Source organism: Trichoderma evansii (assembly GCF_050947405.1).
Source record: "Trichoderma evansii strain SZMC 28006 chromosome Unknown GGI43scaffold_8, whole genome shotgun sequence".
Lineage (NCBI taxonomy): Eukaryota > Fungi > Ascomycota > Sordariomycetes > Hypocreales > Hypocreaceae > Trichoderma > Trichoderma evansii.
Window position 1 is genome coordinate 106,412 of NW_028145198.1, and position 21,040 is coordinate 127,451.

General features: G+C 45.3%; 6 protein-coding genes across 6 annotated transcripts; 4 read left to right on the top strand and 2 right to left on the bottom strand.

Moving 5' to 3' along the window:
* Nucleotides 1-1,352: 1,352 nt before the first annotated feature.
* GGI43DRAFT_422372 (F-box protein) lies at nt 1,353-4,683 on the bottom strand (the record flags this gene model as incomplete). The annotated part of the gene is made up of 2 exons (XM_083208101.1): nt 1,353-3,276; nt 4,658-4,683. The coding sequence occupies 2 exons, from the start codon at nt 4,681-4,683 to the stop codon at nt 1,353-1,355; spliced, it is 1,950 nt and encodes a 649-aa protein (XP_083061126.1).
* A 287-nt stretch (nt 4,684-4,970) lies between these two features.
* GGI43DRAFT_403037 (uncharacterized protein) lies at nt 4,971-6,100 on the top strand. Its single transcript, XM_083205748.1, has one exon. It carries the CDS (start codon nt 5,332-5,334, stop codon nt 5,794-5,796), a length of 465 nt encoding a protein of 154 aa, XP_083061127.1. The 5' UTR covers nt 4,971-5,331; the 3' UTR covers nt 5,797-6,100.
* A 1,108-nt stretch (nt 6,101-7,208) lies between these two features.
* GGI43DRAFT_403038 (uncharacterized protein) lies at nt 7,209-8,612 on the top strand. Its single transcript, XM_083205749.1, has 3 exons — nt 7,209-7,261; nt 7,318-8,141; nt 8,200-8,612. Exons 2-3 carry the CDS (start codon nt 7,474-7,476, stop codon nt 8,321-8,323), a joined length of 792 nt encoding a protein of 263 aa, XP_083061128.1. The 5' UTR covers nt 7,209-7,261; nt 7,318-7,473; the 3' UTR covers nt 8,324-8,612.
* Nucleotides 8,613-11,439: 2,827 nt separating this feature from the next.
* On the top strand, nt 11,440-11,964 carry GGI43DRAFT_433612 (nuclear transport factor 2 family protein). Its single transcript, XM_083209776.1, has one exon. The coding sequence runs from the start codon at nt 11,490-11,492 to the stop codon at nt 11,946-11,948; it is 459 nt and encodes a 152-aa protein (XP_083061129.1). The 5' UTR covers nt 11,440-11,489; the 3' UTR covers nt 11,949-11,964.
* A 2,382-nt stretch (nt 11,965-14,346) lies between these two features.
* On the top strand, nt 14,347-16,522 carry GGI43DRAFT_433616 (glycoside hydrolase family 64 protein). The gene has a single exon (XM_083209777.1). The coding sequence runs from the start codon at nt 14,658-14,660 to the stop codon at nt 16,002-16,004; it is 1,347 nt and encodes a 448-aa protein (XP_083061130.1). The 5' UTR covers nt 14,347-14,657; the 3' UTR covers nt 16,005-16,522.
* On the bottom strand, nt 16,130-18,251 carry GGI43DRAFT_356721 (MIP/aquaporin family protein). The gene has a single exon (XM_083202326.1). The coding sequence runs from the start codon at nt 18,016-18,018 to the stop codon at nt 16,210-16,212; it is 1,809 nt and encodes a 602-aa protein (XP_083061131.1). The 5' UTR covers nt 18,019-18,251; the 3' UTR covers nt 16,130-16,209.
* Nucleotides 18,252-21,040: the final 2,789 nt, after the last annotated feature.

Here is a 21,040-nt window from a genome sequence, read left to right on the forward strand (position 1 = left end):
CGTATCCAGGATCCTTTTCCGCCAGCACAGCCGCAATTCTGACTACTTCCCCGGGCATAGGACAAAGTTTTGCAAACAAAAAGAGGGGTCAATAGTCTGCGATGTCCTTTTTTTTTTTCCTACAAAGAATTCTGGACTCAGGACCATAAACGGAATAGAGCTGGGTTTATCGTTTATCGTTCATCGGCGATCTTCATTTGCTAAAGTTGGTGCATCTCACAGTCAGCCCGACTTGAGATTGATATCATCGCAGTAAGGAAGGCTATTGTTCTGATTGGAGCGCTCTTATAAAAGTTGGTGGCCGAAAGTTGCCCGGTTTTCTAGACCAGAAAATATATCCCTCGTGTGCCCTCTATCCGGATACTAATTAGCTCCGTTGAGCTCGTCAGCACATGAAGAGCAAAACGCAACGTCGCCATTGAATTCGGTTCACAAATTCCTATATTAAGCCAAACATAAGCATTGCCTCGTGCCAAGAGATAAATATATACGGGATGGAGAATGTTCACTGCCAAAGAATGTATACGTAGGACTCGTTCATCTCCTAGAGGTATCCAAAGCACATCTCTCTTCTCCATCTCCCTCCGGAAACAATTACATGAACTCGTATCTATATCCTACTGATTTAGGTAATTTTTGCATAAGTCCCAAGACTATCTCAAAAGGCCTATATCCAACTCCCTCTGCCAGCCTAGTCTCCCGCCAACCCTTGCCATGCCTCCACCCACTTCATACATTGGCGGCCAGATTGCCTGGCTAAACCAACCGTCTCCACATCAAAGTGTCACTAATCAGCTCTGGTTTGGAAGCAAGCACAAGCCATTTGCGTCGCAGCCCGCTCCTTGTCGCCAATCTCTAAGCCGAGAGAAACACCAGCGCGTGGCCATGCAGGCCATAGTGCACTGTCATAGTTACATCGTCGATCAGACCAAACAGCAATATATTTGCATTTCAGGGCGCAAATGTAAATGCTAAAGGGCAAGTTTGAGATGCCTCCAAAATTCGTGTCATGGTCACATTTTGTGGTAGACACATAAACATGTGGAGGGTTCTGCCAGGATATGTCTTTGATCGACTCCAAACTCCCTATGGAAATGGCGTTAACCCTTGATAGAGGTTTTGGACACTTCGACGGCCATTTTCATCGCGATATCGTCCAAATACACGACGATATCCCCCCCCCCCCTTACTCTCTGAGCTTTCAGCTGGTAGGACTTTTTCCGAGAACTGAATTGCGGATTCTTCTTCTAGAAGCCGTATTGCCTTATGTTCAGTGTCCAAGTATAACTAAATGTGATGCTGGGACTCAGTGTTGCCATCATAATGATAATTGCCATATCACTTGCTATCTTCTACCGCAAAGCGTGATCGAGCCGACGGAGCTCTCCTATAGCCGCGGCAGACAACAGCGCAGGATTCTGCTTGAACAAAAGGGGAAGCCTCTTGCTTTTGGAAATGTCGCTCAGCGCAATCCCATCGCCCGTTTCAACCAAGTTGGCAAGACTCCTGTGAAAGGAATAACCGCAGCGATTATTGCTCCCCATTCGGCCCATACAAAAATCTTCCCGCCCATCGACCGAGGCATCTCTGAGGCTTATCTTTAATAGCTCGCCAGTAACGCCCGCATAGAGGGTCGACGCCATGTCAGACGACTTGGCAAGCGAATACAGCGGCGTCACGGCGGGATATACAACGGGGAGATACAAATTGCAGTTTGGCCTGTAAAAATCGGTCCGAGCCAGAGAGTGAAGGGTGCACTGGTATCCCGATAGGTGGCAACATTTTGCGTAGTTTGAAGATCTCGGGGCCAGAATTCCGGTGAGCGTTTTTGGTGTTGGGCCGAGCTCGGTTTCACTGCAATCGAGGGCGTCTACGTAGGAGTATGGCCTTGTCCATCGGAAGTCAAAGATTTTTAGAATAGGCAGGCGGGCACTTCCAACAATAAATCTCTCCATACCATAGGACAGAAGAGGGCCCAGGGGGGCAGTCATCTCAAAATGATCTTGAAAGATGGCGTCAATGGGAGAATGGCTCCGAAGATCCTGCAGCCGAACGGTACCATCATCATAAGAGCTTAGAACGGTGCTTCCAGAGCCACCAATAACTGAAATAGTATTAACCGGCAGCACGCTCCGAGCAGTTTGCGAAGTGTTGTCGTTAAAGATATGCGACTCGGTACAACGTTTCGAGGGTCGCAATTTGGCGGCATTTGTCAATACAGTGCCTGAGGGTGTCCTCGTTAAAAAGCGTAGGGGCTGTTCACTACTGGCCATACACAAGGCAATATCTTTGTTGCACATGTACTTTGCCTCGCGCAAGAATCTAAACTCTTGAGAGTTGGGCATACTCTTCACGCGAAAGGCCTCTGTAGGCTCAACGACGATGTCTGGCGTGCCATTGGCCATGTCCGCAGCCGGCCATTTATTGGGCTCTAAAGAGTAGAACAAGACGTTTTCCTTTGTGGCAACGACCATGGCATTTTGTGATTCGTTAGTATCAAAGTGTTGTATACCATGTTGATCTATACCTCCGCGTATCGGATGGAACCAAGCGAGGAGCCGTCCCACGTCGTTGCGTGCTGTGGAAGTTAGTTGCAAGTAACCGCTTGCTCGGCCAACAAGGAGACCAGGCTGGGGTGCAGTGTCAGATAGAATCGAAATCGCCGTCACATCGTCGTCGCCACTCCTAAAACCAGCCTCGGCTCCAGGGAGCGATATCCAGGTTTCACCTTGAAGAGTAGAGTTCTTTGACTTTCGCGATCGAAGGATAATGTCTTCACCGAGACCCCAAGCGACTGTCTCCTCTTCACTTTGCCCATGAACTTTGGAACTCGCATCGACGACAACGTGTGCTGGGAACGTCTGCGTCCTAGATTGACCACCACCACGGCCGCGCCCACGTCCTCGTCCTCGTCCTCGTTCCCGACTTCGACCAGGCCGACCGCCGCGTCCATTGTCTCCGCCGGGTTGGATAGGAGGTACTACTGATGTTATAGAAAAAGCACGGCGGTCCCAGGCGCGCGATTGTGCCGTCAACTTCTTGGCCAGCTCGGCCCATTCTTTGTCGCCAAGTGCCTTTGGAAGCTTGAGGCTCGCAAATCGGCTCCTGACAAAGCAAGTCCAGCCCTGCACCTGAGCCACGGCGTTAAGCTTCTTGCATGTCAACGCGACGCGTGCGACTGTTTGCGCCGAGTCGAGGAGGGAGAAGATGATGGCCCATATTGCTGGAGGGAGGTCTTGCAGCCTAGGAGTATCGCGCAAACGCAGCGCCGCCAGGCTCAGAGTGGCGGCAGCGGTCATAGGGAAAAAATAGGTTCGAGACTGGAAAAGTTGCAGTAGAATTTTCTACATTTTGATAAGAAAGAGTTGCAGCATGTGGAAACCATCTTCGTGTTCTTAAAACACGGCCTGCTACTGTTACATCGACTACTGCAGACCTTATAGTAGCAGCCATGATTGATTGAACGGTATTAATCCGTATACAGCAGGTTGTTGGGTCGCTAATAACACGCCCGCAGCTAGACTTGTGGTCCAGGCAATATACATGCAGCTTGCTTGCTACATGTAGTTAGTTCTCCTCAACGCAGTAGATGCATTGAATTGCTCTGGGAGAGTGCAAGCTAGAGCTGCGCTATTATAGCGCTAATAAACTCGACTGGTTATTAGTATATTTGCATGGGGATAATTCACTACGTAAAATGTACATGTGAAGTAATTAAGCTTATATTTAAAGTAGTATTTATATATCAAATTTGTTACCTATACAAAATGAATCTTGTAGTGGAAAGAGAGGTTGTAAAATCCACTATATATTCTTTTCCTCTCAATCGCCAATGAATCACTCAATGGATCTTTTTAGAAAGGTGATAGACGCTCTGTTGGTTGGACGCTTCTCGCCAAGGATCCAGTCGCTAGCGGGGGGACTTTTGGAGACTGGCATGTTATGTATTGATATGAAGATTTATTTCACACCCGTATGCAAATTAAGCTCATAGAATAAATATCGATGCCTATATCGCAGCATGCTGCCGTGATGCACCTCAGCCTTGTTCAGTATCCCTTGATCCTGCCCTGGCGGATTCCGATGGATCGCTTACATGAAACAAGCTAAATTATTGATAGCCAATCATGTGAATATTCGAAGCTCTATTTACTTGTTCTAAATTACGTATGCGTCTCACAACAGGTCTATTTTAAGCATCGACCGAAAACTCGATGTCTATTCAATGCCTGTAATTGGCCTCTAGCCTCAGCCTTTTTGTATTATACGTTATAGCTTCTGCAGAAATATGCAGGAACGGCGCATCCAAGTTTTCGAATATAGCTACAACGCAGTATATGTGGCATCAGCGCGTGTGTATAAAGACAGGAGCAATGTTACAGCTCATCTTTCAATTCTATCGACAGTCTCTCAACCGCCGAATCATATAAATTTAAATCTCTCTCAATGAAAATTCTCGGCATTTCATCTCAATTTTCTCTCTTCTGCCTCATTGCAGTCGCTAGAGCATATTCATCCTTTGAAACCAAATGTTCTAAGCCTCCTAGCGGCGTAAATTTTGTATCTTCTCCTGATTCTCGAGGCACATTGGATATACTGTGGAGCTCGCTGTTCACAATATTCGCTTGCACTTGGACCCTTCAGCATCCCAATGTACCAGAGCAACGCCATGGCTATAGACATAATTACAATGGCATTAACCAGATATCTGGATGGAAAGAGAATTTCGCATGGAAATTAAAACATTTTCTCAGGACTGCAAATGCGTGCATACTGACAATCCTTGCACCCGAAATTATAGTTGGCGTGGCTTATAACGTCCGTCTCCAAGCTCGCCAAGACCACCCTATATTCCTACAACTTGCAGACCAAGACTGTGTCAGATGGTCTCTTACTCATACTTACTATGCAAATATGGGGGGGTTTGTTATAGTGAAACAAGAAGGGGGGGAAAACGTGAGCGAATACAATCTGCATCACCTGTCTGGAAGGGATCTCATCAAACTCCGAGAAAGGAACCAAGTCGTCAGATTACCCGACATCACTGAAGAAGAACTCACCGATAGAGCTAAAGATGATCCCTTCATCAGGACAATTTCAATTGCCCAAATTATATGGTCCACAATACAAATTCTTATTCATGCTGTACGGAAACTCTCCATCTGCCCGCTTGAGCTCGCCGTTTTAGCCTTTGCAGCCTGCGCAATCATTATATACCGCCTGTATTGGGATAAACCAAAGTCTATCGGCGTATCGACTGCTATTTCTTTGCAGCATCAAGACTACCACACATGGGTAACGCATGAACTTGAACAAGACGACGACGATTCGATGATCAATCTGGTGCTTCCTATGGGTAAAAGTCCATTTGGCGCACCAATGCACGTCGCTGATGGCCGAGCCTCGAGTGACTGCAAGAAATTTGCAATTCCAACTGCAGCGGCAATGCTAGCAGCAATGGTTCTGTTTGGCGCAATACACATTGGGGCATGGAATTTCCGCTTTCCTTCAATATTCGAGTTATATTTATGGAGATGCGCAAGTACCTATTCAGTTATGCATGCTTCTATTGCGCTCCTTGCCGCCGTCTTCATTTGCAATCCTCAGGATGGTAGCAAGCATAAACTCCTTAGCATTATACCTAACCGGTGTGGAATATTCCTGTTTCTTATAGTCTTGCTCCTATACACTGCATCCCGGCTAATAATTCTTGTCGAGATGTTTCGAACGCTCTGCTTTCTTCCGCCCGATGCCTTTGTTTCGACTTGGGCTTCTAATCTTCCTCATGCCGCTTAACTCATAGGTGTTCAAGTCTCTAATCACTCAGCTTGCGAATACAATATACTCCCAGTCCCTTCTGGGTAATTCGGATGCCGTAACTCCCGGAGTTATATATGAGTTATTTATGCATATTGTTTCAGTCAAGTTTTCTGACGAAGCTTTTGTTGATGTAGCGCATCTGAGCAGCAGAGGAAGTGGTATTTGTGTATCCAGTCCAAATACCATCGCGTTTTCTACTGAGAGCTAAAAGGAAGATGCTGGCCGTTTTTACGGTAGGATTTAAATATTGACTTAGAAAATTGGTTTATTCAAGATCAATTTAACATTGGAATTAAAAAAAAACGCAGTTTAATATGAAATCTATAAAAACGAGTCATACACCGCGCCAAAGTTGGCCTTATACTGTCAGTCAATCATATAGTGGTCGGTTATTCATAGAGCAATAACATTGGTGATTACTGATCTGCCACCCCACCTAGACTTATTAGCTAGTATAAACACTAAAACCACAATTTATTACTCGGGATTATACCCTACTACGACTATAAGAAACAAATTTGTTTAAACTGGAAGTAGACAGGATAAACGAACAACCGGGAAACAGCGGGTATAATAGCCTTACGCAAAAAAAGCCTAACGAAACTTTAGACTGAAACAGGGGCGCATTCGGGATGTGGCGGAATGTGGGCGCCAGGGTTATAGTGGAGTTAATATCGTCAATCAGATGCTGTCAAGCTGTCAAACTATCAAGCGGTCGGTAAAAATAGACCAAAAACTAAGAATCACACACAACGTGAGGATTATACACACCACTTTGTTACCAGTGTCTTATTAAAAAGATGTTCTCATTTGCCTGACGTGTGCCGATAGTCTCTTTCCAACCTCGGCTCTTCCGTAGGCCCCTTGTGTGTATCGTAGCTTAGATTTCGGCTTCTATATAAAACTTATCCGATTTAGTGGCTCTTGCTAAAATGTAATTGGCAGGAATATACTTTCCATAGATACAGATCTAGCCCCAGGAGGACCTCAGCCCCGATAATGGGACGCTTCCCCAGACTGACTGCAGTTACTATATGACGCGGCAATCGTAACGTCTAGGGTTGTTCCCTGACTGTTTATACACTAAACTTTAGAGCTGCATGCTCCGTTGGGAAGTGGGTTAGTACTAACAGACAGAGCATTGAATTCCACAGTCTAAGCCATTTCGATGACGCTGCTAATGACGATTCTGGTAACAATTGGTCCATGATTTGGATATGGAGTACGAGATCTTACACTTTAACCTATTTGGATAACTATTCTGATACTTATTCTGATGATAGTCATGCCACTATTTTGAAAATATGGCTTCAATCTCAAAGTCTAAGCCCATCGGATGACGATTCCGATGACGATGGTGCCCCCTATTTTGAAGATGCGGCACTTTGGAAAGATTCTACACACCACATGCATGGCATTGCGATCCCGGGCTTGGCTAGATGTACGCGGCAGTTACGCATTTGATACAATCATTATCTAATGTGCTGGTTACTATAGTTGGAATCAGCCACTATATAAGGTTTTCGATATCCCAGATTTACAACAATTCAATCACAACAGCATTCACTACAACATTCACTACAACATTCACTTCAACAACCATTACTCTCACTCTCTATAACTTTTTTGTTATTCAAATACTCATCTTTCAAAATGAAGTCTGCCGTCATTGTCTCTGTCCTGGCCGCTGCCATCGCCAACGCCAACCCCATCCTCGTTCGAGGCCAGATGTGCGATGTGGCCCCCACTGCCAGCGCGGCCAACCCACCTGCTCCTCTCTCCTCTCCAGGAGCTGCAACTGCCAACGCATGCCAGCAGCAATGCGAGGCCGACAACTCCTGCCAATGCTTCGCCTTCGGTCTGCCTCCTAGTGCCACCGCGCCAAAGTGCATTCTCTTTGCTGTGCCTGCCAGCCAGGTTCCTCCTCAGGGCACAAACCTGAACGTTTTCGATAAGGCTTGCGCTGCCAGCACCATCCCCACGCAGCCTCCCACAGCCGCCCATCCTCAGGGCCCCGCAAATGGGAGCAACGCTGGAAGCGGTGTCGACAATGAAAATGGTGCTGGCAAGGGAAGCGGTTCGGCCAACGGAAGTGGCTCTGACAATGGAAACGGTGCCAAGGCTGGAAACGGTGCCTCGAACCAAAACGGCGCTTCAACCGCTCCATCAACCCAAAAAAGTCAGGGAAAACGCGCCAATGTCTGCGGCGCTGCGCCCTCTGGCCCTTCTAAGAACCCCCCTTCTCCTTTCCGGACTGAGGTCAGTGTGGCTTCCCAGCAGGCCTGCTTGGATCTTTGCCAGCAGACCAGCGGATGCAAGTCGTAAGTTGTCCCTGAGAAACTCGAAACTATTAGAGGTAATTGTTAACATATGGCACAGATGCGAATTCGGCACCCAGGTTGCCAATGGTCCTAAGGAATGTCTGCTGTTCAATGTTCCCGCTTCCCAGCTCCCTCCCCCCTCCAATGGACAGACCTTTGTGGCCTTTGATACCGGCTGCTAAGTTAATAGACTTCAAGTCCTTGGCAGAAAATTCCTATTCTAGATTTCGTTTAGAGTTTGATATTGCGATGGATACGAGGAAAGAGTGTTGCGACCTAATGGCCTATGGTCGTGACAAGCGGTGCATACACGAGATCAACAGAAATATAGATGAGCTAATTATTAGAAGGAGCGATGAGTAACAGCCTCACTTAATGCATAACTGACCATATACATTCATTGAATAGTTAGATAGATAGTCGCTCGTTAACATGGTACCATGATTGAATACAAATTGCTGTTTTATACAATAATTGAGATAGTTTGAACAAACACTTTGACTGCCCATAATTCAGATCGCTCCCGTCGACTATCCTTCAAAATCCGCCAGAAACGTTACAACAGGGTCTCGCTCGCTTACTTATGTCGATATGCGCACCAAATTCAGCATCTGGGAGAGTAAGCGTTACTGTCAGTGAGTCTTTACAAGCTACCAAGACGATAAATAACATTAACTTTGATACAGTATTCTTTCAATACCCTAGACATTTCGAGAAACCATTTTGATAACGGTCACGGCGACCTAGCGAGCTATACAATGAGCGCAAGGCTTAGAGATTATATCACACTTCAGAGAAACTCGAAGCAACTTTTTGGACTTTTGCAGTCCTCGACCAGATACTACAGCCTTTGCAATATTCGGATTGTGCGAGCAAGGGAAGTGCCTCTGTGAGCTCTTCACACGCATCGAATCCAGGCATAGAACCTGGCACTGGTTCAAGGAGAACAAGCCAAATTATTCAGCAACAGGACACTGTTGTGAAGTCTACTCTCATAACATTCAGAGAGGCAATCTTAGATATAATTCTCGATGACAGCAGTCAACATTCCCATTTATTGTGGCTTGGGGGGGATTAACAACACAAAATTGATCACCATCAAAAATGCCATTTACTCCAGCCAGTTACTGATTACCATTGAAGTTTTTGGAGAAAAGGTCAGTTAAATACGAGATCTAACTAAAATTCTGGAAAACGCTACTCCTATTACTTTAGAGTCAGGCTGAATCTCGTACTGTGCTGCCCTGAACAACGGCTCACCGAGTGAAGAGTGTGTAATGAGCAGTTGGATTTTCGAACCGATCAGAAGAGTTGCTATCAATATGCTAAACATTAGAATTGACCTTTATAGTAAGTAAATTGTGGTTCATAGCTCAGGCCTGTACAGGTCTTTGCTCAGTTACCGCGTGCGAAGTACCTGTCCAGCCAGACCGCAGCTACATGTAACTGAACGAGCAGCTATTTAGAGCTATTATTCTTAGCTGCATTAAATACTCCTACCTAACAAAGTAACGAAGTCAAGATCGTAATTGCGGTTGTAGGAAGGGAAAATGAATACAACTGGTCTCTGGGTTACGACTTGTGGTTCGTTTCAAACATCTATCCGAATCGGAAGATTGCTCATGCATGATACGCAATTATAGAGAAATTATGGCAGAAATAAACTAGATATTGGCCTTTCTACAGCATGCGGTGCATTTGGCTGTATGAGATTGGATTAACTCACAAGCTGCTTGAAGCATTTTAAACGTTGTGCTTTCAACCAGGCAGATTTGATGACTCCACGTTTTCTTGTGTGGGCCACAACAAGTGTAGCAGCGATACAATGAATGTGGAAGATCGACATATTTTTACTCCCATAGCCCTCTTTTCAAGCCGTAATACTTCTCCAATATGGTCATGAAACTTCAAGTCGGGCCATTGAGTTCTATATTGCGTGCATACATATTAAAACCCCAGTTTAAAAGACGTAGAGTCTTGGTTTGTACTTATCGTGGTATCCAGATACGCACGGTCCATATCATTGGCGCATTTGAGCTATTACTGGGGTGCCAGTTGTAATGTTAGACGACCACGTGCGTGCATCTATCTGTTACTTTTCGATGCATTAAAGAGCCAAATCTCCGGTTAGGTTTCTCCGGTAGAGTGAGATGATCCCCCATATGGTCAAATGTATGAAGTAGGTATTTCACAATAAAGATACATCAAAATCAACTCCCTCGCAACTTCGACGATAAATCTGACAACGCACTTTTTATGATTCTCTTACCAGTCAAGGTACCAGTACCTAAATAAACCTTTCCTCCTATAGCCTAGAGGAAGGTACGTCTACAATGCCCACTTGTTACTTATAAATATATCTATCGTCGAAAAAAAAGAGGTAATACAGTCTTAATAGCTAGAATATGTGCGGTCACAAAGTTGCATACGGCTTGCGAAGCGCAGAAATATGCTGTATAAATATGCCTTGTACCCGTAATGTAGGAGAAGGGTCATCAATCTTGTCTAGGAAAGTGCGCGTGTAACAAAAAATGATGCTGTCTCTTCGCATCAGTCGTTCAGACATGAGCCCTTGGGTCTCTTGGTTTGTATTTGATTATATATACTAAACAATGGTGTTGTGTTTGAAATATTCTTGAAGCACTATTAATGTTCCTAGCTCCTTCTCGATACTTTTGTAGAGCTACTACTGAAATGCAGTAGTTTAGGCCACAGCAAACATTTTAATAACCATTAAATTAGTCGAGCTCTCAGATTCTTCCACAAGACACATTTTGTCTGGCTCTTATGGTATTTTGTAGGAGATTGAGTTCAAGACGTAGCATTAGTTGCTCTGCAAAAAAGGCTTTACAAAAATCGATTCAATAGGGTATGTAAATTGGATCACGGTGTTTTCTCACTTAATGTCGGCATTCGGCGTCGGATTTAAGAACATTGCTACGAATTAGTATAGCTTAAACTCTGACAGTCGCAGGGGTGGGCCGCGTACACACGGCAGAAACACCGACCGAACAACTAATCTAGGACAAAGATCCACTTTGTCGAGGAGCCTCAGTGAATAGTTTGCCATTATCATAATGTTTTCAACAGAAAAGAGCTGCTTCGATTAGAATATCGCTGCTGTTGTCAGCATTGGTAAATTTACATATCAAAGGGTTTAATATGTCCGATGTGAGATGGGTTTCCTTATTCGACATCATGATTTTTTTGCTTCTGGGAGATAAATAGTCTTCTTATGCCTCCCAATACATCATGCGATCTCATACTCTCCTTTTATCGCGAGTAAAGGCTCCATAAATTTACTGGCTTAGCTCTCTAAGCTTCAAGTCCTTAAACCATCGTTACATCATGAAATTCTTGCTCTATATCGGTGCTCTCACCGCCATTCTCCCTTCTGCTCTCGGCTCAGGTGCGATTCAAGCTGTGGCTCCTGCTTGCCCTCCTCGGCCAGCCTCTCCACTAGAGCAAGAAAAGATCTTTTACGCTTTCGTGAACGAATTCAATGTTCAAAAGAACATCTCTGAAGCATTCAATAATTACGTTTGGGTCGACTACATTCAGCATAACCCCTCTATCGGACAGGGCCGAGATGCTGCTATTGCTGCGCTTTCTAAGAACCCACGTGTCAACACCACCATTGTACACCAGACTTTCATTAACAATACTGGCTTTGTGCATCATTATGAGTTTTCCACGCCGCCAATTAAGATCATGGATGCTTATCGAATGAATGGAAGCTGCATCGTGGAACACTGGGACGTTATTGCCAATCTCACTCTTGGCGAAATCGACCCTATCCCTTTGTAAATCTGATATTCAGTGTTAACAATAAAGGAGCGATTACAATCGAGGAGGCCCAAGATGTATATTGCTCTCTAGTAAGGTAGCTGACTTCTTATAATGAATGTTGAGGCTATAGGTTCCATATATACACACAAGATTCATCATCTTTATATTTACCCACAATCCAAGTGCCGAGTTGGCTAATATAGCCTGCAATGCCTTTGTGATCCCACAGCGGATATGTACATCCCGCTTTAACATTACCCTTGCCTCGTGCGTGCTCAATCGGTGCAAATCCGACAAACCCGATAGGGCCGCTTAACTGCTGCCGGGGATGCTGCTACCAATGAATTTTTTATGGCAGCTCACGCTTTTAGGTGACATCGAGTGCAAGCTTTATTAAGGGGCATGTAAGGGGGCCATGCTATCTCAACTACCGTTAGGTGCTTTGAGTAGTCTGGCCGCGTCACTATGCAGACCTAGGCAGCATTTAGATCAGATCTCAGGCCGTCACAAGAATATCAGAGGCGAAGCATACCCTGGTCATTTTTATCCTGGAAGCTTGGAAGCTGTTTGCGAGCACTACCAGGGTTAGTAGCGATTTGAAGTTGACAATCTCCACAGAGGAACATATTAGCCAATAAAAAAAGCACCGAACATCTTTAGAGTCTAAACTCGTCTCCTGGTCAAATTAGGGTGTATCTTAGTTCGTCTCGGTCTCCTCTGCTCTCCACTCAAGCGAATAAGCACTCGATCAGACGATGAACAAAGCTTTGAATACTAATCACGCCCCTTGCAAGCAAATGCTTAATCCAACAGTTCAAGAGAACGTCCATTGGGCAAGCCGTATAGAATGGAAGGCCTATCCGTAATAAAGTTCTACAAGGCAGACTAAATCCCATCTAAAAACCAAGAGCCGCACGCGGGGGAACGCGAGCCGACTCGTCTGCCAAAAGGATTTCTACTAGTTTAGGCAACCGCATTCCGGGGTCACATAAAGATTCAAGCGCAGTCCTGGTTCCAAACCCGTCCATCTTCTTGTTTCTAGCCAAAAACTATTCTCTTTATGTGCAATGCGGTCTTAGTATGCGCTATTTTATATTGAGCCGAAGATTCCCTCAAGTATCATGACCCCGGCAGGTTGAGTGGTTAAATCCATTTCTACCTACATGTAGTAGCGGGCAACTTCCGCAGGGGTGCTGCTACTGCTCAAATCCCCCTTGAAACTAAAAGCGGACGCTTAGCAATCGAATCCTTCAGAACAAGTACCTAGATACAACATATCAAGAGAATAAGAACGCTTCAACAGGCTAGCTCGTTACTGGAAAAGCTGATGAAATGTACCTAAACTGCGAGTGAAGAGCAGGATTGGGTTAGAACTTCGGTTGCATTGCATCGGCTAAACAGTCTCATAAACCAAGTACAGCAATTCTTATTATCTGAGATTCATCAAGGATATATGACAGCTGCTTAAGCTAGCCAAGGCTACTACTATCTAGCGACTCTGATATTTCATCACATGTTTAAATAAAGCTTTCCTTCTGATTCGTTGGGATACGCGCCTCGGCAGTCGTCAATACTAGCGTTTCAACACTTCCTATCGGCGTCTTGAGATGCACCGACTCATCCCTTTCTGTCCTCTGCTCGCCTCGCTTTGTCACGTTGCAACGCCCAGTGTGCCATCTTTATGCACGAAATCGGGTTTTTAGCAAAGTGTGGGGTGCAGCAACTTGTGTGTTATTAGCCCGAAGATTCGGAAGCGCTAGATGTCATGATGGTGTGAAGAACCAACGCTACATATGGCCTAGAAGGGTAATCCTATGCCCAAAACATCAAAGCTAGCTCAGGGGTTTATAGGGAAAGGCGTAAATATCAGATGATACTATAGTACTAGGTAGTAAAGAACTGCGGAATGCTTATGCTCTCATGACTATGCTCACCAGGATTGGCAATGCCAAGCTCTCGAAGGAAGTGACGTCGATCGATGCCAAAGCTACCTTACTATTATAGACGTGGTGAGAAGGAAGGAAGGAAGGGACTTTGACACTCTGGGATTCCTACATACAGTTGTATTCCTACGAGTTCTTGTCAGTTCCCAAGTTGCCATCTCTCCATGTACTTTGTATACGCTTCAAACACTTATACCCCGGGAAGCCCCAGAGTTGCGGCCGCAGTGTTTCTAGGTAGTGGTAAGTGGATATAGAAGCTAGATGCATCATGAGACTATCACAAACCAGATTTAGCCCGAGTCTACGAAACGCTTAACAGCTGCTCCTGCATGAACTTCGCTTTAGATGGGTATCCTAGATAATTAGACGCCATTGTTGCCAAGGACTATCATGCTTCAATTTGGAAGCTCGAAGATGCGGCTCCTTTTTCTAGAAGTCATTCACTTCATGGAGTCTCCGAAGGAAGCCCGGTACTATTCTATAATTGTAAAGTGATATTTTCATGCCAAAACATGCAAGTGGATAACCAAACAGTTTCCATCTCCGTTGATTAGATTTTCGGTCCGAAGCTAAGGACTTGACATTCTGAGAATAGAAGGTGAGTATTGTATTCGAAGCGTCAACTTGACAACAGAAGTAATATATAAAGGAAACTCTCTACGCAATGGAAATATTCATCAGACATCCAGATCCAAGTCTTGAATTCAAGGCCAGAGGTTGTCGGACTCCCACATTCCTTTCTTAGTTGACCTGATTTCGTTGTCGAGTACAAAATCCTTACAACATGCGATACCTCACCGTCTTTACTGCCCTTCTGGGTGCAGTATCAGCCGCTCCCTCGCTTATTTACCGCGCCACGTCGCCATTCACCGTCGCCAAGCCCGGTGGTGTTGATGATATCGTTATCACCGCGGATAACACTCTCAACGGAACTTTCCACAACACAAACACGACGATTGTGCACAAGAACGCCCTTCAGTCTCGCGCTCTGGCTGGAAACTTGCCAATCCAGCTCGTCAACAGCTTCAGCGGTGGCCAGGTCAACGCCTATATCTCCGGTCTTGACTCTAACAACCAAGTCGTGTTCATTGCCGCCGATGGCAGCTTAATTTATCCCAGCTCGGGAGGTTCCAGTGTCCCTGTTGCCATCACTAGCAACATCGCCATTCCCCTGCCTTCCCAGGGTAACTCTATTACCATCACCGTGCCTATCGTCATCTCTTCTGCCCGAATTTACTTCTCTGAGGGCAACCTGCAGTTCTTCATGGTCAAGATTCCCAACGGTGACGGTTTGGTTCAGCCATCTCCTACCAACCCGCAAGATCCTAGCGCTGGACTCAACTGGGGATTCGTCGAGCTTACCTACACCACCGCATTGGCTGTCTTCGCAAACATCAGCTATGTTGACTTTGTCGGCATGATCCTCAGCATGGAGCTGTCTGTCAAGGATGGTAGCGGCACTCAGATTACCAAGGGTCTCTCTTCTGGCGCCCTCAGCCAGATCTGCAATGGCCTCGTCGCTCAGGGTAACTCGGATGGCTACCCATGGGCCCATCTCTGTGTTACCAACGGCTCTGGAGCTCTCGTCCGTGCCCTGGCCCCCAGTGATTACACTGCCATCAACTCGGCCGATTTCCAGAACTACTGGAGCGCCTATGTCGACCAGGTCTGGAACCAGTACACCAACAACCCCCTGACCATCAACACCCAGAGCTCTGGCAACGTCAACTGCCAGGTTTCTGGCGGCACTCTTAACTGCAGCGGCGATAACCGTGGCTACGCCAAGCCTGCCGCTGCTGATATCTGGGGCTGCAACAGCGGACCTTTCGCTATCCAGGGCGGTGACAACGCCATCCACGTGGCTGTTGTCCCCCGTCTCTGCGCTGCTTTCGTGCGCTCTACCCTCCTCATTGCTGGTGGCAACATCCAGCCTGGTGTTAACTCATCTTCATACTACACCGTCAACCCCACCAACCACTACAGCCGCCTCGTACACTCTTTCGAGGTCGATGGAAGAGGATATGCCTTCCCCTACGACGATGTCAACCCTGATGGTGAGAACGCTTCCGGTGAGCTGTCTTCGGGTAACCCTGACACTCTTACCGTCTTTGTTGGTGCCCCACCATCATAAGCATCTACCATCGATCTTATGTATATATGAGAGATTTAAAAATTAGAGAGACTTAGTGTTCTCTAAAGTTAAACTGTATAGAGAAATAAAAAGTGTATATATCAATACTGTTCCATCTAAACATAGTGACAACGTTATATTTCTACTTCTACTATGACGCATATCATTCATGAATAAACTTAAAATTTCCACATTAACCGCCTGCTCAAACAACCTTGTCTTCTCCCTCTTTGGGAGTCAGATGCAGCCGACGCCGCCACTTCATTCGACTCTTACGTAGGGCGCGCTGTGTCCGGTCTAGAGGATAGTTGACTGGGGATTCACCACCAGTAAAAATGAAGAAATCGTAAAGGAACGCTCCTGTAAATGCTCCCATGAGTGTCCCTGCGAAAGGGCCATAGAACCAATAAGGATTTGTGAATAGCTCAGAACCATAGCCAAGAGCCAAGAGCGCCAGCCGTGGCCCAAAGTCACGGCTCGGGTTAAGGGCAGCGCCCGTCTGGTTGGCGAAACTGATAGTGAGACATGTAATGACTAGACCAATGATAAGAGAGTTCATACCCGCGCCAGGGGGGGCATTTTGGTCGTCACCGAGAGCTAATACAACGACAGTCAGACACATTGTGCCTACAAACTCGTTGAAAAGAGCTGTAGGGACATTAATGAATGCGCTGCGCTGATTTGTGACGAAACAATTCATAATGTCTTGATCTGTGCCTGTGTCACCCGAGAGATAATGCTGGATAGACACGTAGTAGAGACCATACGCAGCAAAACACGCACAAAAGGCTCCCATAAACTGTGCCAGAAAATACTCGGGCATCTTGCGTTTAGGGAATCCACGGTAAAACCATAACATCACGGTGATTGTAGGGTTGAGATGAGCTCCAGAAACGCCACCAGAGATGTAGATCCCTATCATGGTAGCAAATCCCCAGGCCCAAGCTGTAGTATTAGGATTGCCAGCATTAGCCACAGTAACGGCAATATCGGCGCAAAATCCAATGGTTAATTGGATGAAAACGGCAAGAGATTCAGCCAAAGCTTCGCGATGGTGGGTGCGGATGACAGACCAGACAGTGTGGTTGTTGTGGATTTCATCTTCCATTAAATTCTGGACTAATGGGTGAAGATCTTCCGGATATGCCTCTTGATCGATGCGAAGTGTTTCGAGAGACCTGTTGCCCTCAATGAGTTCGTCTGGTCCTAGATCAATTTCTCCCTCGCCCTCATCTAGCCGCTGAGACTCACGGCTTGGTCTTTTCTTCTTCGACACGGTACTCGCGGTTTCAGATGGGCCCTCTTGCACAGTAGAAAGATGGCTATGGACCGACGGCTGTTGGAGAGTGAGTCGTCTTTGGCTTGATCTTGTTTGCCCAAGCTGAGCGAGATCTCCGGATGCAGACTCAGCATCTGACGCCAAGATTGTTTTAATAAAGTTATTTTCTCGCTGTACCCTGGCATCCGTGACTTGTGCTGCCATCTTGCGTACATCCGACGACTTATCGATGCGACCCTTTTCAAGCTCATTCGGGTCAACATCTAGTCCCAGCTTTTGAGAATTTTCAGCCGGTAGTTCGGCGTTGATACAATTCTCCAACAGCTCGTTCTTAGTTGGGACCATTCCCGGACGAACAACGCGCGGCAATGGCTTTGCCAAACTCCATATTGGCTTTGCATTGTTTGGCTGTTCATATGATGGATTAAGATCTCCATAGCCTGGATGGACAAAAGGCTCATGCGCGCTGCGCAGTTGTTGAGAGTCGCCGGGGCCGGCAAGGTTGAATTGAGTCCCTTGGCCAGCCGTTGTTATGGGTGCCGCGCTCCGAAAGGTGGATCTCCTCGAAGCTCTGCTGCGTCGACGAAGACTTCCGTAATCTTGGTCATCTTGATTCTCGGAAATATCTCGTCTAGATGAAGATACTGCCTCGTCTGTAGCTTGTCTAATTGGCGAAGTGGGATTGCCGGCGCCATCATTGGATGAGCCACGGGCTGGATCGGATGATTGGTCCATGGCTCTGAGAGGTGTGCGTTATAGCTGGCGACAGTAAAGTTGCCAGATTTGGTTTCATTAGCCGGTCCTGCGAGGAAACTTGAAACTGGCTATTATGAGGCAATATCGGCTGTCATTTATGTCTCCGTTAGTAGTAGGAGGCGTCAACTTCGCGATGAGGAGAAAAGGAGGTCAAATGTTTGGTAAAGAACGCAGGGTAATGAAAGTAAATAAAACGAGCGATAGGTCGATCAATTCCTCGACGAGCAAATGAATTATGAGGTCATACGGGGGTTATCATATTTAAATCGATTGTGAATCTGCAAGGGAAGTGTTATCTACGGCTAAACCGGACCAGATTGCGACGTCTTTAATCCACATGTTAATCCACAATCCGCCTTTCGGCACGGTGGTTTCGGGCCTGTGGAAATAAAAGAAGAAACCGATCGACATCTTGATCCACTTCGACGCAAGACAAGAGCTCGGCGTCAAATAAAAATTGAAGATGCCATCATGTTTTTCGTATATCCTGGTAAGCGGGGGAAGGCAAGCGGGGGACAGAAAAACAGGGTAAAGGGAAATTTTAAACACACAAGGTGAAAATATGCATACACAAGACTAAGATGAACATATACTAAATGGTGCACGTGTTGTTGGTTTGTATGTGTATATTCATTTTGCGGTCCCTGTTTTTCTGTCCCCTGCTTTGGAAGGGTATATCGCCAGCTCACAACTGATCTTCCCCAAGAGAACCGCTGATTGCTTCTTGGCGATTCTTGCCTGTGCCTGGTGAGAATTTTTTCAACAACTCGGTCGCCACATAAGTGGAGAGATTGAGAATTCAAGATGTGACAAGCTAGGAACAGTATTAAAGTGGCCCACTAAAATGTTTTGGTGTTTTTCGAGGCGGAAGTTCCGCGCACTAAACACTAAACTTTCTGTGGAACAACGGCTGAGTCAAGCAAAAATTCGTACAGTACGATTTAAATCACATCTATTTATATAGGTTATAACGAGACTAGAAGAAATATCAAGGAGATCAAAAAAAACTAGGTAATATCTAAGTTATACGTTATATTGCAGAGAGAATTGAATTGCAAAGCAAATTTGTAGTAAATTACTAAACGACTTCTCCTAAGTTGCTGCTGCAAATAGCACAATACGTCCAAATGTTGAAACTCCAAATATGCCTCACTGCAAACTTTGACATTTCGCCCAGTAATATTCAAGATACAGCTGTATCCAAATCTAGCTGCTGTAAAACAGGATGCTCGATATTTCCTGTTCCCTTGTCATTGGCCATATACCCACGGCCATTCCCAACAAAAGGCAAGAAAAATCATCAACCTTGGCTATGAGGGAATATTCATCTTGGAGCGGTCATATTTGGCCTCTCAAATCTTGGATTAATGAATATATATATATGTGTGTGTATATATAGGCCATCTTATCTTTATAGCAGGCGACTAGTTATATGTTAATATGATACTTGGTATCTGGACAGTATTAGCACCAATATTGACGACCCATTCCTACCAGTTGTTACGGGCTAACTGGTCTAATGGTAAATAAAACCCTCTCAACCTTACCCTGTTTTAAATAAACAGATATAATATCAGAGTCATTCGATTTGCTACATTTGTATAAATGGCACTTACTATTATAGCTATCTTTACCCTGTATTGACTACACGATTCGCATTCAAACTGCGCAGGAAGAACTATAAGACTAACAATACCAAATTCCTATTCAAACTTTCCTTTACTATTTATTATTCTTGCATTTATGATTACAGATACAGAAAGTTATTTATACGCCACACCGCTGTGCAACTCAGGTCTCAAGCTTCTCTTCAGATAAGTGATGAACGAGAATATGGCTTGCACATGGAAAGGTATGTTTGACTAATCTCTTGGAAAACGACTACATCGTCAAACCCTACTAGAGCTATCTCTATTTCATTTCGTGTATGTCATTTGACAGACTTATTCGCCGTATAATTAATGTGCGATGCTTAATGTTGATAGATTCTGCAATCTAGTTTGACGCAAGATTTCATCTACGCCAACTAAGCTTCTCTATTTAGCTGCCAGTGAGCTACAAATTATCCCTCTTGCAACCATCATTACAGAACACATACCACATCGGGTATTGTCATTTAGACATGAAATGTGCAAAGATCACCCTACATAGTAGGGACGATTAATAACTATAAGCTCCGTTAATTTTTAACGATTGAACATAGGGCATATAAGAAGAAGGGTGTTCGATTGCTATTAACAGAAGGGAATTACTTCTCAATACCTCATCCCCATTATCCAACGGCCCGACAATAGCCCCCACTACCACTACTGCCTTTATTCGTCCTATTTGCCCAGATGACGCCCTCATGTAACTAGCCTACATAGTGGACGTTAATAATAAAATTACTGCCTCTACTGCCTCTACTTTTGAACATTATGTATCACTTACATATTTAGGTATACATATACAGACTAATAGCCTCATTAAGCCATGGCTGAGAGCTGGATAATGAAACTGGGGCGTTGAATATCTATTCCTCAAAAGAATGCATGCGTCTGCAGAATTTTCACAGTTGAAGATACAATATGCTTATTACAGCAATTACATCTAGCCCCAATATTGTGTATATCAGGATTCTGAGCATGAGTCTAAGTCACATTGATCACAAAATTCAGTGTAACGTTTCCATGACACTGCCATCAGTCTACAGAGTAGTATAAGGTTGGCAGTATTCGGGCCAATTTTTTGCAACTAATACATGTGCAGACAGACAATTGTGAGCAGGTTTACTAATATTCTTTGGTGTGGCCGAGCACAACGCATTTGCTCGTTCGGGCAGTGATTTTATAATCAAAGGCTCCGCTGTCTCTATATCTACATCGCATTTATTGGCTCTGAAGGCACTTAATATATGCAATACGCCCGCCTACCCCTCCCGCCTGTTTCTTCACGAGATGCAAGGAGGAGATCTCGGGCCGGTTGTCGTCCGCTAGTAAAATAACTGAGCAGTATTACTGAA